The sequence below is a fragment of the Paramisgurnus dabryanus genome, chromosome 7, assembly GCF_030506205.2.
Source record: "Paramisgurnus dabryanus chromosome 7, PD_genome_1.1, whole genome shotgun sequence".
Classification (NCBI taxonomy): domain Eukaryota; kingdom Metazoa; phylum Chordata; class Actinopteri; order Cypriniformes; family Cobitidae; genus Paramisgurnus; species Paramisgurnus dabryanus.
This window is the reverse complement of record NC_133343.1, coordinates 5,524,429-5,551,398: the sequence shown is the minus strand read 5'-3', so window position 1 is coordinate 5,551,398 and position 26,970 is coordinate 5,524,429. Positions and strand designations below refer to the sequence as shown.

Sequence of the window (26,970 nt, the reverse complement as noted above, 5' to 3'; positions counted from 1 at the left end):
CAGAGTACTGTCACGTTTGTATTAACTAATACACAATTGATTTATTTTTAAGGAATTCAACTTAAGACTTAGTACTTAATCCCCGTTTCACAGACAAGACATAAGGTTAGTCCTTGACTAAGACACACGTTTGAGCTGTCAAGGGTCAATGATTATCTTGACCTGATTCAGAAACTGCTTATGAGGTATAACCGTGTTGTTTTTCCAGTTTCCAGTTTTACCGTAACGTGCCGAATCAAGCTTTCTGGATTCAGTGGGTTGACCCATAAAAGGAAAAGCTGTGCATTAAAGACACACACCACCATGTAATTGTATTCCTTGTTGACTTGAAACATCTCAGCAGATCTTTCATCTTCCTTTCCATAAACCTTTCAACGTCGTCTCTGTTCATCAGTGTAATGAAAAAGACACCATGGGGCAGCGAACTGTGGTGATGTATGTAGAGATTGGTTGTTTTGTGAGCTGTTTATGTGGCTGGATTTTGATTTGTTCTACTATGGCCACTGAATACTGGACCTTCTCGGAGGTCGGCTCTGTTATGCTCACCACCGGTAATTATTATTCAAACCTCTGGATGGACTGTGTCTCCGATACCACAGGAGTATCTGATTGTAAATACTACCCTTCTTTGATGGACCTCTCGGGTAAGGAAAGATTGGGTTGGGTCACAGAAAACTGCTATCTGTGTCCATATGTGAGCCTGTCTGTGAAAGCCATGCTTAAGTTCAGATCAGGATTATCAATGTTTGATCTTAGTCAATATTAAAGATATCAACGTTATATTAACATGTGATATTTACATTATAAAGAATAATGTTATGTAGAAACAGTAAACAACTTTTGCTGGGTTTTCACATACGGATTCACAAAAAAGTTAAAAATAATAAATAATTCACATTGTATAACATTTTTAACATTTTACTACTACACTGTAAAAAGTTAAAGTAAAAAAAAATACTTCAATTGGTAGAACCTAAAAAATTGTATAACTAAAATTGGCCAACTTTAAGTGAAAATTTTAACTGGAAAAGCTCGATTTTTTTTGGTGTTGAATAATTTTTTTTAAGTTTTTACCTTCAATTTTTCAATGTGTTACCAGTAGATCCAACTTTCACTTTTTGGTAGTTTTCTGTAGTCAAATATAATTCATTTTGTGTTTTTAATCTCTCTAAATACTGCTTTTGTCAGAAGTAAACTTAAATATCAGTTTTGCTGTGTAAACTCTTAATCTTTTTTTGCTGCTTTGCCTGTGCATATCTTTTTAACTATTTAATATTTTTTATTTGACTAGTGAATGTTTGCTTTAACTAAGCAAAAGTAGTCGTAATTGTTTAATTTGGTAAGTTGATGACACTTTACAATAAGGTGGTACTGGCATGAATTAACAAAGATTAATAACGCTCACAATTGTGACCCTGGACCACAAATTCAGTCATAAGAGTAATTTTTTTGAAACTGATATTATTGATAAAACATTTTTTTATATAGATGCTTTCAAATCTAAAGCAACTTACAGTGCATCATAAGGTATACATTTTTATCAGTATGTGTTTCCTGGGTTCAAATTCATTACCTTTTGCGCTGCTAACACAATGCTCTGCCAATGAGATAATAAATGCAGCAAAACTATTTTGCTAAAAGCTTATGCATTTATTATTTACTACTATTTTATTCATATAACTATGTTATTGAATAAAACCTACTGTAAAGTGTTATCGATATGTTTTAGTCACGTACAAACTTGTTGATTTAACTTCTTGAATTTCATTTAAACTTGTTTATTTATTTATTGCTGTTGGCATTTTCCAAAGAAAAGTTGATTTGATAACCCTGCTATGCTGACATTTCCCTTTAAAATGATAGTTTGGTTTCATGATGTTTAAACTTACATCGGCAACATTGAGAAACATCTACTTAAAATGTTTACGAAAAATTTGTTGTGTCTCATCTCTCTCTTTCCGGCTGTTAGTCTTCCTCCATGTGAGCAGGGCACTGGCCATAGTCTCTGTGATTTTGGGCTTCTGGGCGGCTGTGCTTGCTCTCATAGGAATGAAGTGTACCAAAGTTGGAGGCTCTGAGCTCACCAACGCTCGAATTACATTTGGAGCAGCGTTGACGTACCTGGTATCTGGTAAGAATCTTACTTCACATGGATTTTTAGTGCATAAACTGAGTAACGCAAATGGATTTATTGCTACTGTATGTCTATTTTGCAGGGTTCTGCGGTATGATCGTGTACTCCATGTGGGGAAATAAAGTGCGCATAGACTATTTGGATCCATATTATCTAGAACAGAAGTATGTACTTATGATGATGACTTTTAGAACGTATGTATTTGATATATATATACATATATATGTGTGTGTGTTAAAAGCTTAAAACTTTTAATGAGTAGTAATTTAGTTGTTATTATAGCCTGTTATTGGTACTTTATCTGGGAATTTTATAAAAAAATTTGATTCAATTTTATTTAACCAGATGATCTCATTGAGATTTAAATCTCAATTTTATACGAATTTTATAATTCGTATCCATTTTGCAAACTGTAGTGTTGTGTAATGGTCATATATATATATATATATATATATATATATATATATATATATATATATATATATATATATATATATATATATATATATATATATATATATATATATATATATATATATATATATATATATATATTGTTAGTAAGTGTTTTAACTTACATTTTTTTTAAATACAATTGTTTATTTACATTATGATTTAATTGCAATTAATTGTTTATCAACAACTCACAAACTCCTTGCAATAGGCTTTCCTGTCTGCAATTATTGGACAAACTGATTAATCCAGGTGTGTCTGATTATTGTTGTTGTGACTACTGAGGTCACGAACACCTTGATTAATCAGTTTGTCCAATTATGGCAGACAGGAAACAAGGAGCTGGCTGAAGTTCAGGAAGTAGTGCAGCTGGGCATAAAGCCTATTCTCGCATGAAGAAAAACAGGGGTTTGCAAACCCCAGTTTAGGAAACCCCGCGCTAGATTATTGCCCCATTATAAAATAATTTTCACAAAATAATCAACCTATCAATTGGCCAACATTAAATGACAAGAGCATTTTATTTTATTTTATTTTTGCAGATATTTAATTATTTTAAGAAAAACTTTGGATGATGCAACAACCATTCAAGGCAGATAAAAAATCAGTTTGTTATATTGGCCATTTTCATGCAATAGCTAATATCCTGATGGTTTTAAATTGATAAAAAATATCGGCAAATAAAAATTGGCAACCGATATATTGGTACATTTCAAACTTATGCTAATTGCTATTTTTTGCGATTCCCAAAAAAGTATTTTTCCACCAAGAACTTTGCTTATACTAAAATGCATTATAAAGCACATTGTTCTTTTTTTAAGGGTGTTTTATATAATAAATGATATCTATTTTTCAGGTTTGAGCTGGGTGCTGCTCTGTTCATCGGCTGGGGTGGATCGTGTCTGATCATATGTGCAAGTGCAGTCATGTGTTATTTCTCTGGGAGAGAATCATTTCCTCAAAGGTGAGAACTGTGTTATACTGTAGTTCAGTTTAAAGAAAATACCAACATTTTTTTAAGTCTAATGCAAGCCTATTTGTTTTGCTCTCAGGTTTACTCAGAAAAAACTCAGAAACCCCCCATCATACATGACTGCACGTACCAGACGGACCTTCATGCTGCCGGGATACTCGAGACCAGCAACAGTCATTGTGCCCCCTTCATACCAATCAAACAAACATAACAAATATAAACAGAGTGGAGGCCGGAGCGAATCGCAAGATAGTCGACCTTCAAAATTGATCACACCCTCGCGGCGCCCCATAGACTCAGCTGTGTGACCCGATGTACTTGCAAAAAAGACACTTGTTGACTGTTTAATGCGTATAGTTTCTCTTTATGAAATCATGTAGTGCTTGTACAGTGAAATCTTAAAAGCAAACTGAAATTAATAAATCAATATTTTACATATTACAAAAAGTCCTTTGTCATTTGAGGCTACATGTTTTATTCCAGAAGGAGATTTTATAGTCAAACTATCTAAAAAATCATAAAGCTAAAATATTAAAGTGCAACATCCCTTGATTTTTCTTAGTACCAAAGGTATACCGTATTATTTTCACCATTAAAGTACCATAAACACCTTAAATATCAAAATATGCAGTCCCTGAATAATCACTAAGCCTGAGATAAAAGAGTTACTTGATATTACAATTGTTTGATTTAATGTGTAAGGTGAACTGGTTTGTGAATGTTTTGGTACTTGCTGGATTTTATTTCATCAGTCTTATCATATTTCATCTGAATCGTCCCAGTCGCTGACAGTCACTAAACTGCTCTTCAGAGTACTGCCGGTTCCTGCGTCTGTCAGGCCTGAGAAAGACAGAAATCTGATCAGAAACATTACATGTGTTAAGTTATACTTCCATTGCTTAAAGGCGGGGTGCACGATTTTTGAGAAACTCTTTGGAAAAGTGAGTCGGGCTGAGTACCAAAACACACTTGTAGCCAATCAGCAGTAAGGGGCGTGTCTACTAACCGACATCGTTGCTTGGGTTGCGTATATGTGTGGGGGGTCTATCAAAAGAAGGTCCAGATTCTATTGGGGTAGGGGCGTGTTTGATTAGGTGATTTCAAATGTCAACATTGGCTTTCAGAGATCGTGCACCCCGCCTTTAAAGGAATATTCCACTTTCATAAAAAAATCCAGATATATTACTCACTCCCATGTCATCCAATATTTATTTTTAGGTTCATGTCTTTCTTTGTTCAGTTGAGAAAACTTAAACGTTTTTCTCTATATAGTTTACGGTTTAAATGCAGTTTAAAATTGCATTTTTAACTCCGCTTCAAAGGGCTCTAAACAATCCAAAACGAGGCATAAGGGCCTTATCTAGCAAAATTTTAGGCTAAATTTGCCGATCTCATTAACAGATCTTTCTATTTACTTTTGTCATCATATGGCTCCTGAATGTGGGGGCAATTTGAGACCATTTTTACGCTGTGCGAGCATTTTTACAACCCGTTGCTCATGTGTGACTTGCACATTTGGATTTCTCTCTCTGCCTTGACAAAGATCTGAGCATTTTCTATGAGGGCTCGCGCCATCCTTACATGCAGCGCAATGCGCCTTCACATCACCATCAAACAGCAACATAAAAGCCGCAGTATCCTAATTCATCCCTCAATAACATTAAAGAGGAAATCCCTCTCTGCTATTGCAAGAACTGTTGTACTTTATAAAAATGCGTGAATGTATAATTCATACAGTGAAACGTTTGATTTTTATTACTTTAAACAAGCATATCAATAATATACCTTATTAGTGCTAATAATAAAACAAAGGCAATATTTGTGGTATTACTTTATCTAGAAAAAAGGCTAACAGTTACAGTCATCAAAGAGCTTACATATCAGCTTGAAGAATCGGTATTGAGAATTAGTATCGGCCGATAATGACAAGAAATCGGTACTTGGTAACAGCTGCAAAAATCCTGATCGGAGCATTCCTATTAATCTCCATGTCTGTAGGGGCGGGGTATGGTAAAGAGGGGGCGTGTCTAATTTAGTGGCTAAGCTTTCTGAAATTCTAAAACCGTTAACATTGCTTACAGCTCCATCAATAAACTGATAAAATCATGATAGAAAAAGTCTAAGTGTGTTAATATGTATGACTGTACGGTATGTTTAGGCAGTTTCACGGTGGCTTTGCAGATAAAATGGATCTAAAAAAAAGCACAATGGCTTTTCTGACTGTGAGAAACTTGGATAAATAAGATAAGTTGCTCAGAACTGAATAATAGTAAACTCATGAAAACTATGGAATAACACAAATGTAACTATGTGAAATGTTGCAACAAAAAAATCCAATAAATAAATTAAATAAAAACTATGTTATATTAAGCTGAGATGCTTTTTTTCAAGCTTTTTATTTGTCACATACAGTTAAATATGCATTTGAAACCTGAAGTATGAAATGTAAATTTGGTATACTCTGTAGGAAAATACAAATTAGGAAAATATGTGACCCTGGACCACAAAGCCAGTCATAAGGGTCAATTTTTAAAAAATGTATATTTATACAATTGAAAGCTGAATAAATAAGCTTTCCATTAATCTAGAGCCCGACCGATTTATCGTTTTGCCGATTTTATTTAGTAGTATTATTTGATATTAGTTATCATATATGTACACTATAAATACCTGTCATTTACCCTAACTTGCCTGTAAATACTAAATACTTATATTGTACATTTATTTATAAGTACAGTAATGTTTCTCATTAGTTACAGTATACCTACACTATAAGTAAGTATATGTTATTACCCAGTACTTACCTAGAGTTACATAATAACTACCAAATATGTACTACTGGTAAGTACAATAATGATACCAATTAATTACCATGTAGATACCTAAAAGTAAGTACCACACATTTGTCGGTAAGTACAACTTATTTGCCATATATGTACAAGGTAAGTACACATACTGTAAAATAAAGTGCAACCAAAGTATTTATATATAGTATATTCTGTTAATGTATATAGTGTATTATATGTACAGTAGCCTGCTGTAGTATAATATACTGTAGTATATGTGTACTGTACTATAATATACACATAAAGAATATCGGCCGATATATCGTTATCGGTGGTTTTTTTACTCCCTAATATCTGTATCGGCATCGGTCCCAAATAATGCATATCGGTCGGGCTCTACATTAATCTATGGTTTGTTAGGATAGGACAATATTTGGCAGTATTTGGAAAATTTTGGGGAAGAAAGAATTGAGAAAATCGCCTTTAAAGTTGTCCAAATGAAGTCCTTAGAAATACATATTAGTAATGATACATACAGTTTTATATATTTTACAGTAGGAAATGTACAAAATATCTTCATGGAACATAATCTTTAATGATTTTTGGGATAAAAAAATCGATAATTTTGACCCATACAATATATTGTTGGCTATTGCTACAAATATACCTGTGTGACTTACGACACTAAAGTTAATGCAAAAAAATCTGAAATTAAATTAAAGACTGAAAATTGTTTAGAAAAAATTTAATTACATAAAAACTAAATTGAATTAAGAGAACAGAGACTGATATTACGTAGGAATTTTGTAAACAATATTGAAGTACACATCTATTTTGTGTTCTGATTGGCTGTATTTTCTTAATTTTTTGTTATTATTTTTTTGTTCAAAAATATATTTACATTTTTATAGCTTTCTAAGAAAGAAATTAATATGTTGTCGCTATATTTTTCCCTACTTTTAAAAATGTAAGCATACACCTTCTGATTAAACGATTTGGATCAGAAGAAAATCTCAAATGACCCCAAACATTTGTCCTGTAGTGTTTATTTCATTTGCAAAAAATATTTTTTACTAAAATAAGAGTTCCTTGTGTGTACCTTGTTTCTGTCCTTTAGTCCCTGATGAGCCCCAGACACTGGTGCTGGTGTCCAGACTCTTCTCCAGACTCTTTCTGATGGGGGCGGAGCTCTGGTTGTGTTTGGGTACAGCAGGCACATCCTCCAGAGAGGAGATATCCCAGTCATCATCATCATCTTCATCTGCGTACTAAAAGACACGACAAAACACCATTACAAAACAACTGTTACACTGAACACAGAGTACACAGGTATAAAAGTATCTAACAGCTTCCCTTACCTTCAGATGTTTGACAACAGTTGGTACCTCCAGGAAAGTACTGACGCCCCCTGCTGGTTTCTTTGGGCCTCGCTCTATGAGCTGTTTTTCCAGGCTTTTGCCAAGGGCTTTGACATTACCTACAAAAAAACACAAGACAAAATTCATACACACACAACACACTATTGTGATGTCCACTGTCAAACGTTTGATATGAGTTTAGATCTTACTGTGAGGGATCTTCTTCACATTTCCATTCTGGTCTGTGTGTTTGTGCAGTTGCGAGATGTTGATCTCCTCCATCTCGCTGCCGTCTGTCCACTCGCTGTCGCTCTCGCTCATGGCGGTCACGGCCGCTCTGAGAGCGGGGGAGCCGTTGTGTCGAGGGGGCGAACGCTGATGCACTTTAGGAGTTTGGGCCTTCACAGTGTTGCTGCTGCTGACCATGGGAGGTTTCTTCTGCGTTTTTGGGGCTTCTTCCTCAGACGACTCCTCTTCCTCAGATGTTTCTTCCTCAGAGCTAAATATAGGAGCTCTGGATGTAAAAGAACAAGCAAGAATGTATATAGTGAGGTGTAAGGGTCTACATTTATAAACTGTAATTCTCATATTTAAACAAATAAGACTAGACAAGGTACATAGGATGCATTCTGTAGCTCAACTGGTGGAGCATTAAGTTAGCAATGCAAAAGGTTATGGGTTTGATTCCCAGGGAACACACATACTAATAAAATGTATAGCCTGAATGCACTGTAAGTATGCACTTTCATGTATCGGAGACAGACAATATAAACAGTAAACTTTTATACGTACTTGCTGTGTTGCTGAAGTGGTGTTGACGTCTTAGGCAGGGTGCTTGTTTTGCTGCGTGGAGCTGGTTGTGGGGTGTGTTGCTGTTTCGGAGGAGGGCCTGACATGACACGAGTTACTGTAGATGGAAAACTGCTGGATCTGGGTCTAGACTGAAGCACTATGGGATAATGAGAAAAAGCATTATCTTATTATCTTATCACATTTTACCAAGTTTAAATCTATTTCACAAAATTTCTGCTTAGATGAAAGCATACACAAATATCTGCAGACTTGAATAATTTTATTGCATGCTGTTAAAAATAGGGATGTCAACAGATGAACTGAGATTAATTGCATAAAAATTAAAGTTTTTTGCATAATTTATGTGTGTGCACTGTGTATAATTATTTTATATACATATAAATACACACACATTAATGTTTGAATTTAAGAAACATTTACATGTATATTTATATAAATTTTGATATATTTTTTATTATGAATATAAATAAAAAATCAAACTAAATAAATTTTTTCTTAAATTTATACATGTATGTGTCTATTTATATATACATAATATATACACACAGTACATACACGCACACACATATTATGCAAACACAAACTTTTATTTTGTATGTGATTAATCGCAATTAATCTTTTGACAGCCCTAGTTAAAAACCTTCCTCCAAATCGGTGCTGTTTTTGTTCCAAATACATTATATGTATAGAAAGGCGAAAACTTACTCTAAAATACAATTTATTATTAAGCAAAGTGTCCTAAATGTTAATATAACATCAAATTTAAACTATACAATTTAAAACATTAATAAAAACTACATAGAACACTGAAAAACAGCATTTTTATCCATTCCTGCTCTCTATCTCTATACGTTTCTTTTAAATATAAAGCATAACATTTTTAAGATAGTTTTTTATTTGCATTTTTGTGTGGGTCCCTATCCCATCTTTGCTATAAATATTTATACCATTAAAAAGTCATAATATTTTAGATAAAATGCACATTTTAGTCATGTCCCCAGGATTTGCTGACGTGTTATCTGGTGCGCCCAGAGCTAGGGCTTCCCAACAGACGCAGAAGAGAAGACAATGCTGAATAAAGTCGTAATTTTTGTTATTGTTTAACCAAAATGTATTTTCGATGCTTCAACAAATTCTAACTGATCCACTTATGTCACATGGACTACGTTGATGTTTATATTACCTTTCTGGACCTGGACAGTATACCGTACATTCATTTTCAATGGAGGGTCAGAAAGCTCTCGGACTAAATATAAAACGTCTTAAACTATTATTTTCCTCCACTTGGTAAGCCGACCGGACGTGACACGGGGGAGTGGCAGCATCGACGATCCCATTTTTTAATTCAAAGTTCGAGGTTGTGACTTAATTTCGATAAAGATACCAATATAAAGTTGACCAATATTCATTTTGAAAAGTAAAATGTGTGTGTTAAATTTACATTTTGAAGAGTTCCAACATTCAAATGGCACAGATTCCGTGGAATGGCCCCTGCGCATGTTTAATATAATATAAAAGTTGATTTGTAATTCATGCATATCCCAACAAACTCAATGCCAAATGCTGACCTTGTTCTAGTTGTTTGGGTTTGGCTGGTTCCTCTGTGTTCCTTTCTTGAACCCTATGCTCCAGTTTACGACTGATCTCTTTCTGTGTCCTCCGATACGCTGGATCTTCTTCCTGTTTATTCTGACGGTCTGAGGTAATTTGGGCCATGGCGCTCTTATATGCCCCGTTAGAGAGACCTGTGACACCCTGAACAACATCAATGTTACATTGTGTTTTTGCTCCTCAACCATACAATAAGGACTATACGGGATGATCTATACGGGGTGACTGTTTAGTTTGACACTCACTACCTTGATTCCCAATGTCATCAGTCTATCACCGAGGTTCTCCTGAGCAGCCATGCGCATGTCTCTCCTCAACCCCGGGTTCCTCAACAGTTCCTCCACCTGCTGTCTCCACGAGTGAGTCTCTGGGTAACTTTCTGAGATGCTGGAGGATTCTGAAAATGTAAAACGAATGAGACTGAGACACATCCTGGCAGCTGGCACTAACCATACTTACACAGAATAAATGTTGACGTCCGGTTTAACTTCTGCGGTGTTATTGGTCTATGTCCTATAGCTACATCTCCTGTCTCTTCTCAAACCCATCCAATGACTGCACACATGCAGTGACCTCTGCTTTAATACAGGAGACATGCTGTTTTGGTTTAAGGTCTGTGAAACATCTACTGGCTCATGCCTTTAATATTCGGCTGACAGACACATTCAAACACAGCATGCCCGAGCGACTGATCCATGCAGACAGCAAGCGAGCAAGCCACAGACCACTATGCTCGGTCACGTTTACCTTTATCTTCCTCAGACAGCTCCACTATAGGATCCAGCTTATGGATCGAGTTGTGTTGCTCTAATAGGAGAGCGCAGAAAGAGTTCAAGAGGTTATGAATGGACCGAGATGCGTTTAAATCTAAATGCTTTTACACAAGAATTTTACCCAAAAGTACGGAGTGACATAAGAAATTGAACCGATAACGGGATTAAACGAATGTTTTTTTTACCTTGTAGGTCTTCAAAGAAAAGTAACCAAACACAAAATTGCGATTAAACCTAGTATGGCAGCTCAGTTATTATGCATCCGCGAGGGTCTGCGCTAATTTTGTCATCATAATAGTACGAGCGCACATCCAGATTTTTGTAACACGGCGTACTTGTACACATAGGTCGTGCATGCACATACAGGTCAATGTAGCATGTAGGCCAGGGGATGCATTCAAAATTTCTGTTTTCTCGCAATGCACATGCGTTGAACGTCTGTGTGTACACATACAAGTCGAGAAAACTATGCTTTGCAAGACTTGCGCGTTCGTTCACGTGTGCGTATGTTCGCGTAAAAAACTTAAAAGAAAACAGCAGCTTTCACACATAAAGTAATACATTTAGAAGCACAAAACAACAACAAAAGTCCAACAAAGCAGACAAAAAATAACGAAAATGTCAAGTAATGCCACAATGTGCCCGGGTTAGAATGTGAAACTGATGAGTATTAACTGACCGATGTTTAGGGAAAATGCAAACTAAAGTCTAATAACAAGTTATGCAGGGATTGTGATGATAACAGGTCTTGCAAGCTAAATAAACAGAAATCACAATACAGCCGATGGGCGGCACAGGATGACTTACCACTGACAATCACTTTAGCTTTTCTCTCTGGAGCCGGGCTAGCAACCACTAAAACACACACACACACAAAAAGTTACAAATAAAAAAATTTAAAATAATTTTCACATTAAAAAACAAAACATAATCTGAGATAGAACAAAGTTACAAAACGAAATGCGACTTCCATGTACACTGCAAAAAATGACTTTCTTACTTAGTATTTTGTCTTGTTTTCAGTACAAATATCTAAAAAAATTTAAATCAAGATGCATTTTTTAATGAAAAGAAAAAAATCTAGTTTTTAGACAAAAAATATAACATAAGTGAATTTGTGCTTAAAACAAGCAAATAAATCTGCCAATGGGGTAAGAAAAAAAACCTTGAAATAAGATTTATTTTTTCTTAAACACTAAATTTAAGAAAAAAAAAATCTCACACCATTGGCAGATATTTTTTGCTTGTTTTAGGCACAAATTCACTTAAATTGTATATTTTTTGTCTAAAAACATTATAGACAAAAATATATATTTTTTCATAAATATATTTTTTTTCTTAGGTAATTTTGCTTATCAAGAAAATACATCTTGATTTAAGATATTTTAGATATTTTCCTGAAAACAAGACAAAAATACTTAGTAAGAAAGTCATTTTTTGCAATGTAAGCGTTTCATGTATATAAAAACGGTTTATTTTATGGTAATAAAAACAATACATTCATTTTGTAATCTCTTTATAAACCACTGAAAATATAGTTATATATGTATGTACGTATATTATATTGCATTTCTGTCAATAGATCCTCCTGAAAGTTACACAATGCATCTTTAAGGAAATATGTCAACGTACCATCACGCTGAACTGTTATTGTTGGTGGCTTTGACGAGATCTGTTTCATCTGTGATATAAACAAAACCACATGTTATTAAAAACGCATTCCAGTCAGCAATACGTTACATTTATGCATTTTGGCAGACACTTTTATACCAACTTACTTTTAGTGCATTTAAAGCAACACTATGTAGTTTCCATGTAAAAATGACTTACAGCTCCCCCCTGTGGTTGAAAAGCGCAACAGTGCCTGGTATCAGACACTCTTCTGCAGGTAGGGGGAGGGGCGGGGCTGTGTTTCCTACCCTCCACCGCCACTTTCAGAGTGTGCTTGTAGCAGCTAGGAGGCTGCTCAGGTTGCAGCAACATTACAATTTGTCCAGTTAAAAGTTGTTCTATCACTGAAATAATTTTAGAGACATTATTTAAAGGTAAAAAAACTACATAGTGTTGCTTTAAGGTTGACATTATTATCCATATGTGTGTTCCCTAGGGATCAAACTCCTGACACAATGCTCTACCAACTGAATAACAGGAAAACTTAAATCTGAAAACAAACTTCACTGAAAACTAATCAGTAAGATTATAATTGCTCTAATGTCCTGACAGACTCCCACCCGTACAGTTTCTGTAGATTACACTATGGACGGCACAGTAATACAGGATATCCTGAACACTTGAGTCTCTTCCTGTACTGACCTGCTTGTTCTGCGAGGCAATAATCTGCTGCTGGTCCTGCAGCCGACGGCTGAGTTCCTGCACCTGTCTCCTCGACTCTGCTCTCCCTTCTGATATGTCTCGTTGTAGGTTTGAAAGCTCCTCTTGAAGCTGAAGCAACACACAATGGATACAGAATGGTTAGAAAAGAGATTAACACATGGAAAGTCGACATAACAGTTTTCTTACTTATCTTTCTTATGTCTTTCACATTTTGTTATTTTGTGCAAGTAGGAATTTACATTTCCAAACATTACTTTCCATTAAAGGGACACTCCACTTTTTTGAAAATATGCTAATTTTCCGGATCCCCTAGAGTGAAACATTTGATTTTTACAGTTTTGGAATCCATTCAGCTGATCTCCGGTTCTAGCGGTACCACTTTTAGCATAGCTTAGCATAATCCATTAGCATCACGCTCAAAAATGACCAAAGAGTTTCGATATTTTTCTTATTCAAAACTTGACTCTTGATATTACTTGATATTTCGCACCGCACAAAAGTAGTCCCCTTCGTAACTTTCAATAACTGGGGACTATTTTCGAGCACTGCGTAATATCATTGTGCCTGCTGCAGCCATGTTACGGCAGCAAAGTCCTTAATTATTACACCAGTTTGAGAGTATAGTTCCTAGCCATATCGGCCTAGAAAATCGCAAGTTTAATTTTCCGTCGGTCTTAGTAGACGATGTAACTACAGAAGAGTCACGTTTTAAATAGGAAAAATATAGAAACTCTTTGGTTATTTTTGAACGTGATGCTAATGGTCTAATCAGATTCAATGGATTATGCTAAGCTATGCTAAAAGTAGTACCGCCAGACCGGAGATCGGCTGAATGGATTCTAAAATGGTAAAAATCAAGGGCCCTATTTTAACGATCTGAAACGCAAGTGCAAAGTGCAAAGCGCAAGTGAGTTTGTGGGCGGATTTTGGCCGCTGTTGCTATTTTCCCGGCGGGAGAAATAACTCTTGTGCCAGGCGCAAATCAATAAGGGGTTGGTCTGAAGCAGGTTCATTATTCATAGGTGTGGTTTGGGCGTAACATCAAATAAACCAATCAGAATGTCATCCAACATTCCCTTTAAACGCAAGTGCGCAAGTTTCATGGCGGGTTGCTATTATTATGATGGATTTACCAGGCGCACGCCAGGAGCGGTTCACAGCCGAGGAGACCGACGTTCTTGTAAGATCAGTCAAAGACAGAGAAGTTGTTTTGTATGGGGATGGGAGAAACCCGCCCAAATCAGCGTCGGTTAAACAGGCGTGGGAGGAAATAGCCACAATTGTCTCATCAGCTGGCATCCCCAGGACGTTGTGCCGCAAGCGCTACAGTGATGTCAGGATACGGGGCAATCCCAAGCTTGCCAGCATAAATCGGCCATGTCGTGTAACGGGAGGTGGATCTGCCTCTACACATGACCTGATGCCAGCAGAGGACATCGCTGCGTCCACCCTCACCGCAGAAAGCTAAGAAACGCAAGCAGTCCAACCCCAAAGTACACTTACAAATCAAGTTCACATACATTAAGGTTTCTTATGAAAGCATTTTAATTATTATTTACATCAAATAAACGTAATACAGCCACACAACAAACTTATGAAAATATTTTAATCGTTATTTGCATGAGAATTTTTTAACGCAGCCACACAAAATAAATAAAAACTATCATCACAATGCTCAACACAATGATTTCCCTTATGTCATGTGTTAATATTTTATATTGTAACAATTTATGATTTGCAAAAATAACTGTTGCATCTGTGTAGATTAGATAAGCAAAGTGTGTGCGCGTTGTGCACGCTATACATTATGGTCATGCATGCGCCCTTAAAATAGCATAATGAACAACGCGCCACTGACTTTAGACTAGTTTTTTTTTTCTGGTCAGTGGCGCAATTGTTTTTTGAAACTGCAAAATAGCATCAGGGATGGTTTGCGCCGGCACACGCCTCCTTTTTTGCCCTGAACCGCCCAGGGAGCGCAAGTTCATTTCCTAGTTTGCCGACGTGCGTCTGTGGAGGGAAAAAGCCGCTGTGCGCCGGTGCAAAATACGAATGAAACATGCGTCACTGACTAAGTCAATTGCGCTGGGTGCAAGATAGGGCCCCAAATGTTTAACTCTAGGGGAGCTAAAAAATGAGCCTATTTTCAAAAAAGTGGTCCCTTTAACCATAATAATCAAGTGAGATTCTTACAAACAAAGGGTTACTACAACAATCGGTATGATACACAAAGATATCAGATTTCACCATCATCCAGTCAATTTGGGATTACAAGGAGAGACAGAAAATACTGATCAAGTCTAAATGGGGCGTACACACCAAACGCAAATTCAACGATTTGCGGGAGCAGATTACATACAAAGTCAATGCAAAGATGCAAATAGATGCAAACTTGCGCAGGGCAATGCGAAAAATTCAAAAACACGTTCTTTTCAACCTCAAACACGTCTTCACACAAGTTGAAAATATTTACCACAAGCCAAAAAAATTTTCATGTCACAAACTTAAATCCCGCAAGTAATATAGAGCGAGTAACACGATGCTTCACGTTTGGTGTTTATGCAGCATAAGAAGCAACACCTTGAAACTCACATATTATGATGCTCGAAGATGACTTTTAAGTGATAAAATTATTACCTACAAGGGGTGCACACTGCAAAATTCTTGTCGGAAATTTTCACACGTTAAAAAATAAACAAGACGTCGTATTGTGTCAATCGAGTGCGCCCGAAACTTTCGTCCATCATAAAGAAAAAAATTTTAGATGAATTTTTCGCATCTATAGCAAATATTTTTGAGAGGTGTTTTGACAGTTCAGAGGCACCATACAAGCAAATTGGGGATATGGTGCCTTGGTCAGGGGCATTTGAATTTGTAGAATGCAAAAATTTCGGACTTCACTGTGCAAAGATCTCAAGTCATGACCACAAGGTACTTACCAGATTCTTCTCACTGTTATGTTCCTCCTTTATTTTCTGCATTTTTTCTGCCCACTTCACTTCCTGTGTAATAATAGAAATCTTTATTAATACATCAGCGTGTTTACAACTAAAAGTGTGCTTCAGGTCTTGGACTGTCCTGAACCGCATGGATGTTAATGAATGTATATTTCTTACTTGTTTGTGGAGTTTTTGCTGAAGTTTAACAACTTCTTGCCAGTTTTCAATGCTGGGTGATGTACTAGGCTGTGTCTGTACCGGTGGTGTGTTTTCGTGTTGATTTATCTGTTTCAATTTGAACAGCTCCTGAGGAAAACAAAACATTTCAAGTTTATGTGATGAAGAATTGTTTAAAGGAATACTTCACCCCCCACCAAAAGAGGCATCAGAAAAACGACAATGTAAATGAATGTAAAGGACAGAACTTAAAACTTTTAACTATTATGTTTATTCAACAAGCTTTGTCTGAATGCAAAACATACACTTTCCAGGTCTCTGTTCCTTTGGTGCATTGAATCCATGTCGCGCTGACATGCTTGTTTTACTTCGTCTATTTTGTTGTTCATCCGTACGTTTTCATTTTCTTTCCAGATTTCCAACTGTCTCTTAAAGTCCTCCTGCCTCTGAATGAGCTCTTTCTCCTGAAGGAAAGCAAATTTTAAATGCACATTAAAATACTGACTAACATTCAATTGTGTCTTCTTCCCTACCTGTTTAGCAGTGTAGTCTTTCTGCTGTGTCTCCATTTGGGACGTGACCAGGGTCAACTGCTCTTGAAGTTTGTTGATCTCATCCTGTAACTTCATGGTCTGAATTTTTTTTTGATTATCTGTCATAAGCTCTGAAACGAATGAGATGCTCAAATTAAACAAAATAAAAGACACACATGTTGTGAACCGATTCAGTTTGAACTTACTAATATCAAACTCCATTGGATGTCTGCGTTGCATGTGACACTGCAGGAAGGAGGCGTTCATGAAGGCTTTCTCACAATGTTGGCACTGAAAATTAATACAAATAATAATCAGAGATCAAGATTTTTTTATTTATAAGTCTCTAAATCTATAATCCATTTACATTTAAGAGATGGTTAAAAGGGAGAGCTCACAAAATAATGTAAATCCTGTGATTATACAGGTCTGGGGCACCATTGACTTCCATAGTATTATTTTCTTTACTATGGAAGTCAATGGTGCCCCAGATCTGCTTGGTTACAAACATTTTACAAAAAAGTTTGGAACAAATTTACATGAAAAAATGTAACTCTTCGGTAAAATATCCCTTTAATATACACATTTGATCAAACTGTGCAGTTTTTTTATATTTTGGATCAACCTCTGGCACAGCTTTAAAGATGAAAATCATGAAATCCTATCAGAGTACCAAAATGTCATTGCAACACACCACTGTCTTTAGTATTAAACATGTTACCCTTCGAAACCCCCCTCCCCACAGAGCCCCCCCACATAACAAATCCCATTTTAACCCCATGAGCGTACAGTATATGCGCACTCTTCTGATAACAAAATTGCGTCAAGTGCACTATACGTGGACCTTCACCCATGCCTAAAAGATGACACACTTCGGCCTTAAAGCACTTTAAGGCTTCAACTATTGTTTAAAGCGAAAGCTTTTAATAGCAATCATTAATTTTATATTTGTAATGTCAGGTGGTTCAAATATAAGGCATATATGCCCAGCAGAACATTTGCTGAAGGTCAAAATGAACATGAACCCGACTCGAGTGACAGCCAGGTGCCGGAGTAACTCGGCACAGCTGTCATTCACACTCCACTAAGGGATGATACCAAGAGACACCGTAGGCACGTTGCCATGGAAACACCGGGTGGTGGAAAGATGGAAAAGACATCTTTTCCCTGCTCTACCTATTGGTGCATGGCACGCTCCAGTTCATCCCGAGACGAGAAAATCTACAAAGCTGCACATCACACACCACATTTAGCAGCTATAACACCCGACTGGTGCTCTCATTCATATTTAACCACACTGCCATTGATACCCTCGGTAACACGCTCGGCATGTGTTTTATTCAACAAGATGGGAAAAACTTCTGACTGTCTTTGTAACGCACCCTCTGTGTGACATAATTGCATTGCTGAAGTGCCATAACTTTCCAAATGAGCTGTGAAATGCAATTATGTGCTCCTCTCAATCGGAAAAACCTCAAACTCTTGAATTAAACAGTGAAGGATGTGTGGCGCTTTCATGAAAATGCTGCTGTCGAGCGCCTGTGATTCTCCTAGTAACCGCATGAAGCACAAGGTGTTGCCTTGGCAACAGCTGGCCACAATCATGGGGCGATATTGACATGGCTACAAACAAGCACACAACTGATATGGTCTTATCATTATCACACGTCACAAACACTGAAGCGTGCTTCACAATAAAAACGTAAAGTTCAATACACAGAGTACAGCATGCAATTTAATTTCAACGAAATACGATTGGGGGAGTCAGATGGGGGGCAGGTGGCTTTGATTTGTTTTGTTTCCTTCACTTAAAGCTCTTTTATACGTAGAGTAGAAGTCATTGTCGACGGCTGACACCATCTGCTCCGGTCGCCAAATCCCGTGTCCAAAAAACAAAGCATCTGGTGATTAACTAATCCTGTCCCAGCCTGCAGGGGTGATTATGGACTTTAAAGTGTTAGTCAACACTTATTTAGGGGGAATCCTGTTTCGCATACTGCACTGGTGACGGTAAAGCTCATTCTTAAAGGGACAGTTTACACAAAAACACAATTTAATGACACAAATATAAAATATTTTGGCACAAAACTTTCTGTTACCATTGACTTCCATAGTAGGAAAACAAATATTACGGAAGTATTGTGATAAATGATGAAGAAGATATTTTGATAAATGATGGTAAGCACACAGTTGACAATACCCATTAAATTCCATCTTATTTTTTTCCTACTATGGAAGTCAATGGTTACAATCAGCTAATTTATCAAAATATCTTTTGTATTCATCAAAATAAAAAAAACTCATACAGGTTAAGAATAACATGAGGATGAGAAAAAGATGACAGAATTTTAATTTCTGGGCAAACTATCCCTTTAAGTATGACATAAGCTTAAATGACATCAGAGAACCATTGCAAAGCAACTTCTTGTTCAGTGCATTGTGGGTAATACTTTTCCAAAAAGCATTCAAGGGATAGTTCACCCAAAAATGAAAATTCTGTCATCATTTACTCACTTTAATGTTGTTACAAACCTGTATAAATTTCTTTGTTATGATAAACACAAAGGAAGATATTTTAAGGAATGTTTGTAAGCAAACCGATCAGAAGCCCCATTGACTCCCAAAGTATTATTTTTCCTACTATGGATGTTAATGGGGCTTTACTTTAATTTTTGGGTCCCTTTAATGTGTGGATAGATTAGGACCCCACCATACTTTTACATACAAATATCGAGTGTGCCTTATAAGTCTTGAAAAGTGAAGCCGCTTGCACTTTGATCGCCCCCTGGTGGCTGGCTGCAGTACAAGTCAAAAACCCCGCCCACCTCCAATATAAGTTTCTGAAAGATAGTTTTGGTCCTTAAAAGTAGTTGTTATCATGCTGATATATGTTCAAGGGTTCAATTTTTGTGATAAGTTTTATTTTAGCTAGTAATTTGACGCTATAGAAATGGGGCGTGTCGTTATGATTGGCGTGGTTGAATTGGTCGTGCAAGCGCTTGGGCGGAAATTTGATACCGCGGCTCCGCCTCTGGCTCCACTGACGGTTCCATCTGCGCACGCCATGGCTCCAAACTGACGTTTTTACGTAACATGGCGGCGACCTTGGTCGGACATTTTTGGCTTCAATTCATTATAATGGAGGGAGGCGACGTTGCGGCGTCCATCTTTTTTTACAGTCTATGACAAATATACATACTACATTAGAGGCACTAATAATAACTGCAAATGTATGCAAATATGTATATATATATATATATATATATATACTTTTAGATGTATGCATTTGGCACTTGCTTTTACCTAAAGCGATTTACACTGCATTCAGCCTATGTATGTTATCAGTATATATATATATATATATATATATATATATATATATATATATATATATATATATATATATATATATATATATATATATATATATATATATATTCCTTTGAAATCAAACCCATGACCTTTGCGCTGCTATCGCCTAGCTCGCTAGTATGGAAATTCATAGTGAAGAATTTCTGAAATCCCTATGGAAAACCGGACAGAAAATACTTCTGCAACCAAGATTACTGCACTCCGTGGTCGATGTTTCACGCCGTCAAAAGGTGACAAATACGCTTCCCTTTCATTGCCTAAGGTGAATGAACTGCGAGACTGTAGTGGAACAGAGCGTTGCTTTGGGGGGAGGTGACAGCAACAATAAAAATGCTAATGCAAACATTCACACTCCAGCACGGGGCTGCACAGACCTTATGGTAATTGGCACTCATCCCTGCGCTAAACATGGCTTGTTGGGAGGTGATGATCTTCTTCCTCTGCTTCAGTTCCTCCTTTAAGGCCTTGGCATCCTGGGTTTTTTTCTGCAGCTGGGCGCAGAGCTGCTCCCTCTCCCGCGCCTCCGCCAGCAGCCTCTCCTCGGCCGCCTGCAGGCTGACGCTGAGGCAGTCCTGGGTGTGAAGCAGGTATTCCACCGTGAGCTGGGCCAACCGGAAAAGCTTAATCAGGGCCGGGTCCACCGGGCTCTGACAGCGGTGGCAACGCTCGCCCTCGACATTACAAAACGTTACCGGCGTGATGTGCTCCTGTAACGTTTGGAAGTCCATTTCGCAAGCCACCCGGTCCACATCTACGGCGTTGATCCGACGCCAGTCTACGTTCTCACGGCGAGCGCGGAATTTGAAAGGTGGGGGGATGCCGGTGCTGGAATTGACTCCGGATGAGGTGAGGGGTCCGGACATGGCGGATGCGGTCGGTCTGTTATGGCTGCCGGAGGAGGGCTGACTCTGAGGAGAGCTCAGCAGAGACGGGATCCCTGCTGAGGAATGAGTTCCCGGGGGATCTGTCGGGTACGGGTAGTAAACGTTGTCATGAAAAGGCTGCGGAGGAAACAAACGGTTAGGTGAATTCTCCAAAATACACATGAATTCAAGTGACATGCCATTAAATCAACCAAAAAGACAGATTTTTCCCCCATTGATTCCAACACTGTAGCTAATGGTTACCTGCTAACGGCAGCAACACAGATCCACGTGACTGTTATCATTCAATAAACAGAAATATCAACCAATAAAATGATTTAATCGTCGAGAAATACAGAAATGCCACCTTATTTTGTTGATTCGTGGTGCTGGTTGTCTCCTTACCATCTTGCGGTTTTGGTGAAGTCTTGATGAATGATCACAGCGGCGCGCGGCACCGTGTCACAGCGTCCTGAGCGTTTCTATGGAAACAAGAGCGCGTGTCCCAGTTTGCACAGCACACTACATGAGAGAAGAGGAAACGAGCACTTGTGTGTTAAAGGTCTTTTTAGATACCTATTAACTGATCAAATATCAAGATGTTTGTTCATTTATCTAGCGAATTCACTAAAGTCTCACAAACGTTGACATAATGTTGTAATGTAAACTTAATATGTTATATTTTATATGCTGTACTACTTACTGGACAACTACAGTTTTTGTCATTCGACTGCATAAATCAAGTTATTAGATTTTTAGTTGAGATTGATGTGATGCCTCGATCTACGTGGTTTACCTAAACACTTTGAATATCAAAGTATTTAAAACGTAAAAAAAAGGATTTACGAAGCGTTTAACGTGAATAAAAATGTTTACGTAGTGTTTAACTTGAAAGTGTTTTAAAAATAAAGGCATATGCACTTTAATCGTCGTTTATTTTTGCATTGTTGTTAATAAGAATTTGTGTATTAAAATGTGCATTCATTGTCAAAACTTTTGCATTTGGCAAATGCTTTTGTCGAAAGTGACAGTATACATTTTATCCGTAACGTTATGTGTGTTCCCTGTGGATCGAACCCATGCTCTACTAATTGAGATACAGTAATATACTACACTAAATTTGACTTATTTTTAAGCAAAATATACGGTCTGGTTTCATTGTGGGATTAAATGCAACCGTGACGTGTTTTCAACAGGCATTTTTTCAGCAAACTTACACGGCGCAAACTCCAGTCTTTTTTCTAGAGCATTTCAGCGGTCTACTCAGATTACTGCTCCTTCTTCAAAACATCTCAAGTTGGGACAAGATCCCTCACGAACAAAAGACGGGTACGTACGCACGCGACCGCCTGGCTGAGAAAGAAGGGCTAACGTGAGGAGAGAGTGATCTATAAATGCGAACCTCATCAGCCATCTTTACAGCAGCAAACCCAAAAAGTTTTGCGACTCACCCATCGGCCTCTGAAGTAACGGGAAGGGCAGATGCAATGGCTCTTTCCTCTCAGCAAAGAAGTTTCTGAGGTGAATCCATGCATATAAGTGCGTTAAACACGTGAAACATCCGACGGTCAGAATGATTTCATCGACTTTAAATACTTAAAGATGAGCTTTTCTAATGCTCGGTTAAAGCCCGCTCAACAAAACGATCCCCCCAAAACTGTGAGCTCCAGACCGATGTGACGTCACACAGCAGCACATTCCTGGCGCGAGCCTCGTCTCATCTCTGGGGCTCGATGAGGGGGAAGGGCGCGCGGAGATTTCTCAGGCAACATCAACAGGTCGGCGTGATTTTAAAATAGCAACATTTATTTCATCAACTGTGTTTGTTAGATTTTTTTCTCATCTTTTAACTTGGATAATAATAAAATGCTGAGAGGAAAAAAAAAGGAAATTTAAAGGAAAAACTGCTACTCCGTATGCTCACATTTCTAATAAAAATAAATTAACATACACACGATTGATTGCAAGGTTTATGTTAAAACAATCAGAAGAGCGTTTATTAAACCATCACCAATTCAACGAATAATAGCTGTTTCTTGGTGAATAGCGACATCCAGTGGTGTCTGACGGATGTATCGTTTTTTGCATACAAAATACTGTAGGTTTAGCTTTTACGGGCCAGAACAAAGTCAGAGGCGTCAAACACTGCGTCCGAAACCGTTTGTGACGCAGTTTTTGAGCCAAATGGATTTTGCATGCAACCCCCAATCAAAGTAGCAAGCCATTTTTGGACTGGGCCTGAGTGATGTCATTACCCAGTCTCAGAGCAGTGATGTTTTTTTTATTGAACATTTGATATTCAGAATTATACAAATGGGCACACAAAAGTCCACATAACGTCACATATTTTCACAATTCAGATACACAAAAATAAAATAAATAAAAACAATAAACACCACATCACATCATTCACACTAAGGACAATCACAGATGATGTATATATGCATAATCTTTTATTGACCATACATCCATAAAAGCTGTACAATTTTTTATGCGTCTATTTCTAATGTCTTTATAATATCACAAAAAAACGACTTCTTCAGGTGGGTTTTTACAAGCAGGGTCCCATATAATATAATACATGTACACCTACTCAGGGATGTTGCACTTTATAAATAAATAAATACAATTTGTAATATGTAATTAATTTAATAATTAAAAATTTCCTCTATGTTCTTTACCATACAAGAGCACTGTAATATTTCACAAAGGTCTGTTTTAGAAATCGGTCAGCATTGGAGAAACTCAAATTATTAAACCAAATGTAATAACGTATTGTTTTCATTTCACATCAGATCACACAGCTGAGTCTATAGGAAGCGGTCGAGATATGATCGTTCCTAAAAATTGACTTTCTTGTGTTCCTCTCCTGGCTCCACTCGGTTGACTTCCTCTATTTTCTCTGTTTGGCAGATATAAAGGAGGCGTGAGGACCGTTGTGGGTCTTGAAGAGCCCGGCATCATATATGTCTGTCTGGTACGTGCTGTCATGTAGGTCGGGGGTCTTTTAACTTTTGCATTAAACCTGAGCGGCAGACAAAAATCATTTAAAAAAAATCATTATTTACTATCTGTGCAATCCATACCATGACGTAAGCCGGACCTTTGAAATGACTCTCTCCCAGAGAAAAAGCACATGACTGCGCTTCCACATATAATCAGACACGATCCGCCCCATCCGATGAATAGGGCAGCACCCAGCTCATACCTGACAAACAGATATACATCACGTTTGTGGGACTGAAGGGAAAATTAAGTATATTTATATATGCACCTTATCACTTAAAAAATTAAGATTAACCCAATGGCTTCAAAAACATCACACCATAAATTAAATTATAACCCAACGGGTTGGGTTCGTCCCTTTTTGACCAAACGCTGGGTTGGAAATAACCCAGCATTTCTTTTAGAGTATACTCAAGTATAATCAAATTCAAAGTTAGACAGGCAAAATCCTTATAAAAGAGGTCAGTCATGTACTTAAATTCTAAGAAATATGGATCCAAAAATTCAGCACGGGCCTTCTGTCCCCACATGGAGTACACGGTCATACCGCAAAACCCTGCGAAAAAGACAGCCATAAATCAGTTTTCCCAATTTATACAGCGGAAATCCACGTGAAAGGAAAAATTCCCACCAGATGCCATGTACGTCAACCCCGCTGCAAATGTAACTCTGGCATTAGCGAGCTCAGAGCCTCCAATTTTGGTACACTTCATTCCTATGAGAGCAAGCACAGCCGCCCAGAAGCCCAAAATCACAGAGACTATGACCAGAGCCCTGCTCACATGGAGGAAAACTAAGAGGGAGTGAGAAAGAGATACTTAATAACAATCGGACAAAAATCCTGTTAAACACAAACACATTTCACATTTTTTCTTCTTACCAGAAAGGTCCATCATGGAGGGGAAATATTTACAATCAGAAACCCCAGTGGAGTCGGAGACACAGTTCATCCACAGGTTCGAATAGTAATCACCGTTACTGAGAACGACTTCTGCGCTTTCCGAAACGATCCAGTATTCAGTGACCAAGGTAGAGCAGATCAAAATCCATCCACTTAAACAGGACAAAAAACAACCGATCTCTACCTTCATCACCACCGTTCGCTGCCTCATGCTGTCTGGTTTATTACACTGATGAACTGTAATGAAAATGGACTTTTGGAAATTGCTGTTGTGAAAACAATGTGAACTGATGTAAGGTCAATGGTGAAGTGAAATGACATGATGATGCGCAAATCTTTTGTTTGTGTTTATTACAGAATGAAATTTGATAAACTACATTATCAGCAGTTTCTTATTACCACAGTTTACTCCCAGTATATCGTCTTACTACAGTTGGTGGCTTTATGCAACATGACAGGCACAAGACCATGAATGTTGTTCACTTTGGGGCCCTGCTTGATTTTTAAAGCAATTAGCGTCTTTTATATCAAATTCTAAATAACAGGTGAGGAACGATTACTGTTTATGTAAACAATGTTTACAAAAAAGTGAGATACGATGTTTAAAAAAAAACCTAAATAAAAAGATGAGTCAACTGAACACTGTATAGATTTCATTTAGATAAGATTCACTTCAAGGGTGTTAACATTGTGGATCAGAGGTGCGTTTGGTTTAACATTGCTCTGTTTGGTCTTTGGGAAATGTCATCTGATTGACATGTAAAGTGAACAATCAAAGTTTTTTAATGCGTCATTTAGGAGTGAAAAATATAAATATATTTTCTGTGAAAATATAACTTTAATAATGACTAAGAAAGGCCATTATGAGACTGTAGCCTGGATTTCACAGACAGAGTCACAAAGTACACACACATACATGTATACATTTATACATTATTGTATATCATTTTATATTATGCAAGCAATTTTATAATCGTTTGCCCAAAAAAACCTATTGTTTTGATGTTGCAAACACTTAACATCTTTCTCCATTGTTGGCTTACCAGAACACTGTAAAAAAGTTGGTTTAACTTAAAAAGTAAGTTACCTGGTTGCCTTAAATTTAAATTAAAGAGTTAATTTAACTTAAAAATATTAGTAGACACAATACTTTTTACCCAACTATTTTATTTTAAAGGGACACTCCACCTTTTTTTTTTTGAAAATAGGCTAATTTTTAAAACAATTGATTTTTCCCGTTTTGGAATCCACTCAGCCGATCTCCGGGTCTGGCGGTATCACTTTTAGCATAGCTTAGCATAATCAATTGAATCTGATTATGCAGTACCAGAAAATAGTCCCCTGCTATTGAAAGTTAGCAAGTTAACTATTTTCGAGTGCTGCATATATCATTGCGCCTATAGTGCAGCCTGGTTAAGGCAGCAAAGTCCTTGATTACTATGCCGGACTATAAGTAAAGTTCCTCGCCATATTGGCTAAAGAAGATTGCAACTTTTAATTTTCCGTCGGCCTTAGTACACGATGTAACCACAGAAGAGTCAAATTTTAAATAGGAAAATATTAAAACTCTTTGGTTTTTGAGCACGATGTTAATGGTCTAATCAGATTCAATGGATTATGCTAAGCTATTCTAAAAGTGATACCGCCAGACCCAGAAATCAGCCGAATGGATTCCAAAACGGTAAAAATCAAATGTTTAACTCTAGGGGAGCTGGAAAATTAGCATATTTTCAAAAAAGTGGAGTGTCCCTTTAACTCTTTCACCGCCAGCGTTTTTAAAAAAAGTTGCCAGCCAGCGCCAGCGTTTTTCATGATTTTCACCAAAGTTTAATGCCTTCCAGAAAATGTTCTTCTTTAAATATATAAACATACAATATACCAAATGAAAGAACAGACCCTCTGCTTTCAAACAAAAAAAAAAAAAAACGTTTCATCCTACCTTCA

General features: G+C 37.2%; 3 protein-coding genes and 1 long non-coding RNA gene across 9 annotated transcripts; 2 read left to right on the top strand and 2 right to left on the bottom strand.

The window, feature by feature from the left end:
- The first annotated feature begins 372 nt into the window (after positions 1-372).
- On the top strand, positions 373-3,868 carry LOC135783288 (claudin-10-like). Its single transcript, XM_065293977.2, has 5 exons — positions 373-644; positions 1,970-2,131; positions 2,217-2,298; positions 3,444-3,551; positions 3,640-3,868. The coding sequence occupies exons 1-5, from the start codon at positions 413-415 to the stop codon at positions 3,866-3,868; spliced, it is 813 nt and encodes a 270-aa protein (XP_065150049.1). The 5' UTR covers positions 373-412.
- A 413-nt stretch (positions 3,869-4,281) lies between these two features.
- On the bottom strand, positions 4,282-22,814 carry dzip1 (DAZ interacting zinc finger protein 1). Of its 6 annotated transcripts, none has more exons than XM_065293746.2 (19): positions 22,571-22,814; positions 21,487-21,641; positions 20,631-21,257; positions 17,091-17,175; positions 16,885-17,015; positions 16,657-16,815; positions 16,352-16,480; positions 16,175-16,237; positions 13,215-13,343; positions 12,534-12,582; positions 11,709-11,756; positions 10,876-10,935; positions 10,374-10,525; positions 10,086-10,272; positions 8,497-8,653; positions 7,914-8,218; positions 7,705-7,823; positions 7,446-7,614; positions 4,282-4,400 (listed from the first exon to the last, which is right to left on the bottom strand). In XM_065293746.2, exons 3-19 carry the CDS (start codon positions 21,117-21,119, stop codon positions 4,318-4,320), a joined length of 2,514 nt encoding a protein of 837 aa, XP_065149818.1. In that variant the 5' UTR covers positions 21,120-21,257; positions 21,487-21,641; positions 22,571-22,814; the 3' UTR covers positions 4,282-4,317. The 6 variants fall into 6 exon arrangements, with proteins under 6 accessions (XP_065149818.1, XP_065149812.1, XP_065149814.1 ...); XM_065293740.2 differs by having other exon boundaries at positions 21,525-21,641; XM_065293742.2 differs by having other exon boundaries at positions 21,525-21,601.
- Positions 22,366-25,125, top strand: LOC141282439 (uncharacterized). Its single transcript, XR_012337100.1, has 3 exons — positions 22,366-22,448; positions 24,033-24,096; positions 25,009-25,125. It is a non-coding gene; the product is annotated as an uncharacterized lncRNA (long non-coding RNA).
- Positions 23,521-25,580, bottom strand: cldn10d (claudin 10d). Its single transcript, XM_065260280.2, has 5 exons — positions 25,006-25,580; positions 24,757-24,918; positions 24,600-24,681; positions 24,223-24,327; positions 23,521-24,144 (listed from the first exon to the last, which is right to left on the bottom strand). Exons 1-5 carry the CDS (start codon positions 25,235-25,237, stop codon positions 23,916-23,918), a joined length of 810 nt encoding a protein of 269 aa, XP_065116352.2. The 5' UTR covers positions 25,238-25,580; the 3' UTR covers positions 23,521-23,915.
- Between the last annotated feature and the right edge of the window lie 1,390 nt (positions 25,581-26,970).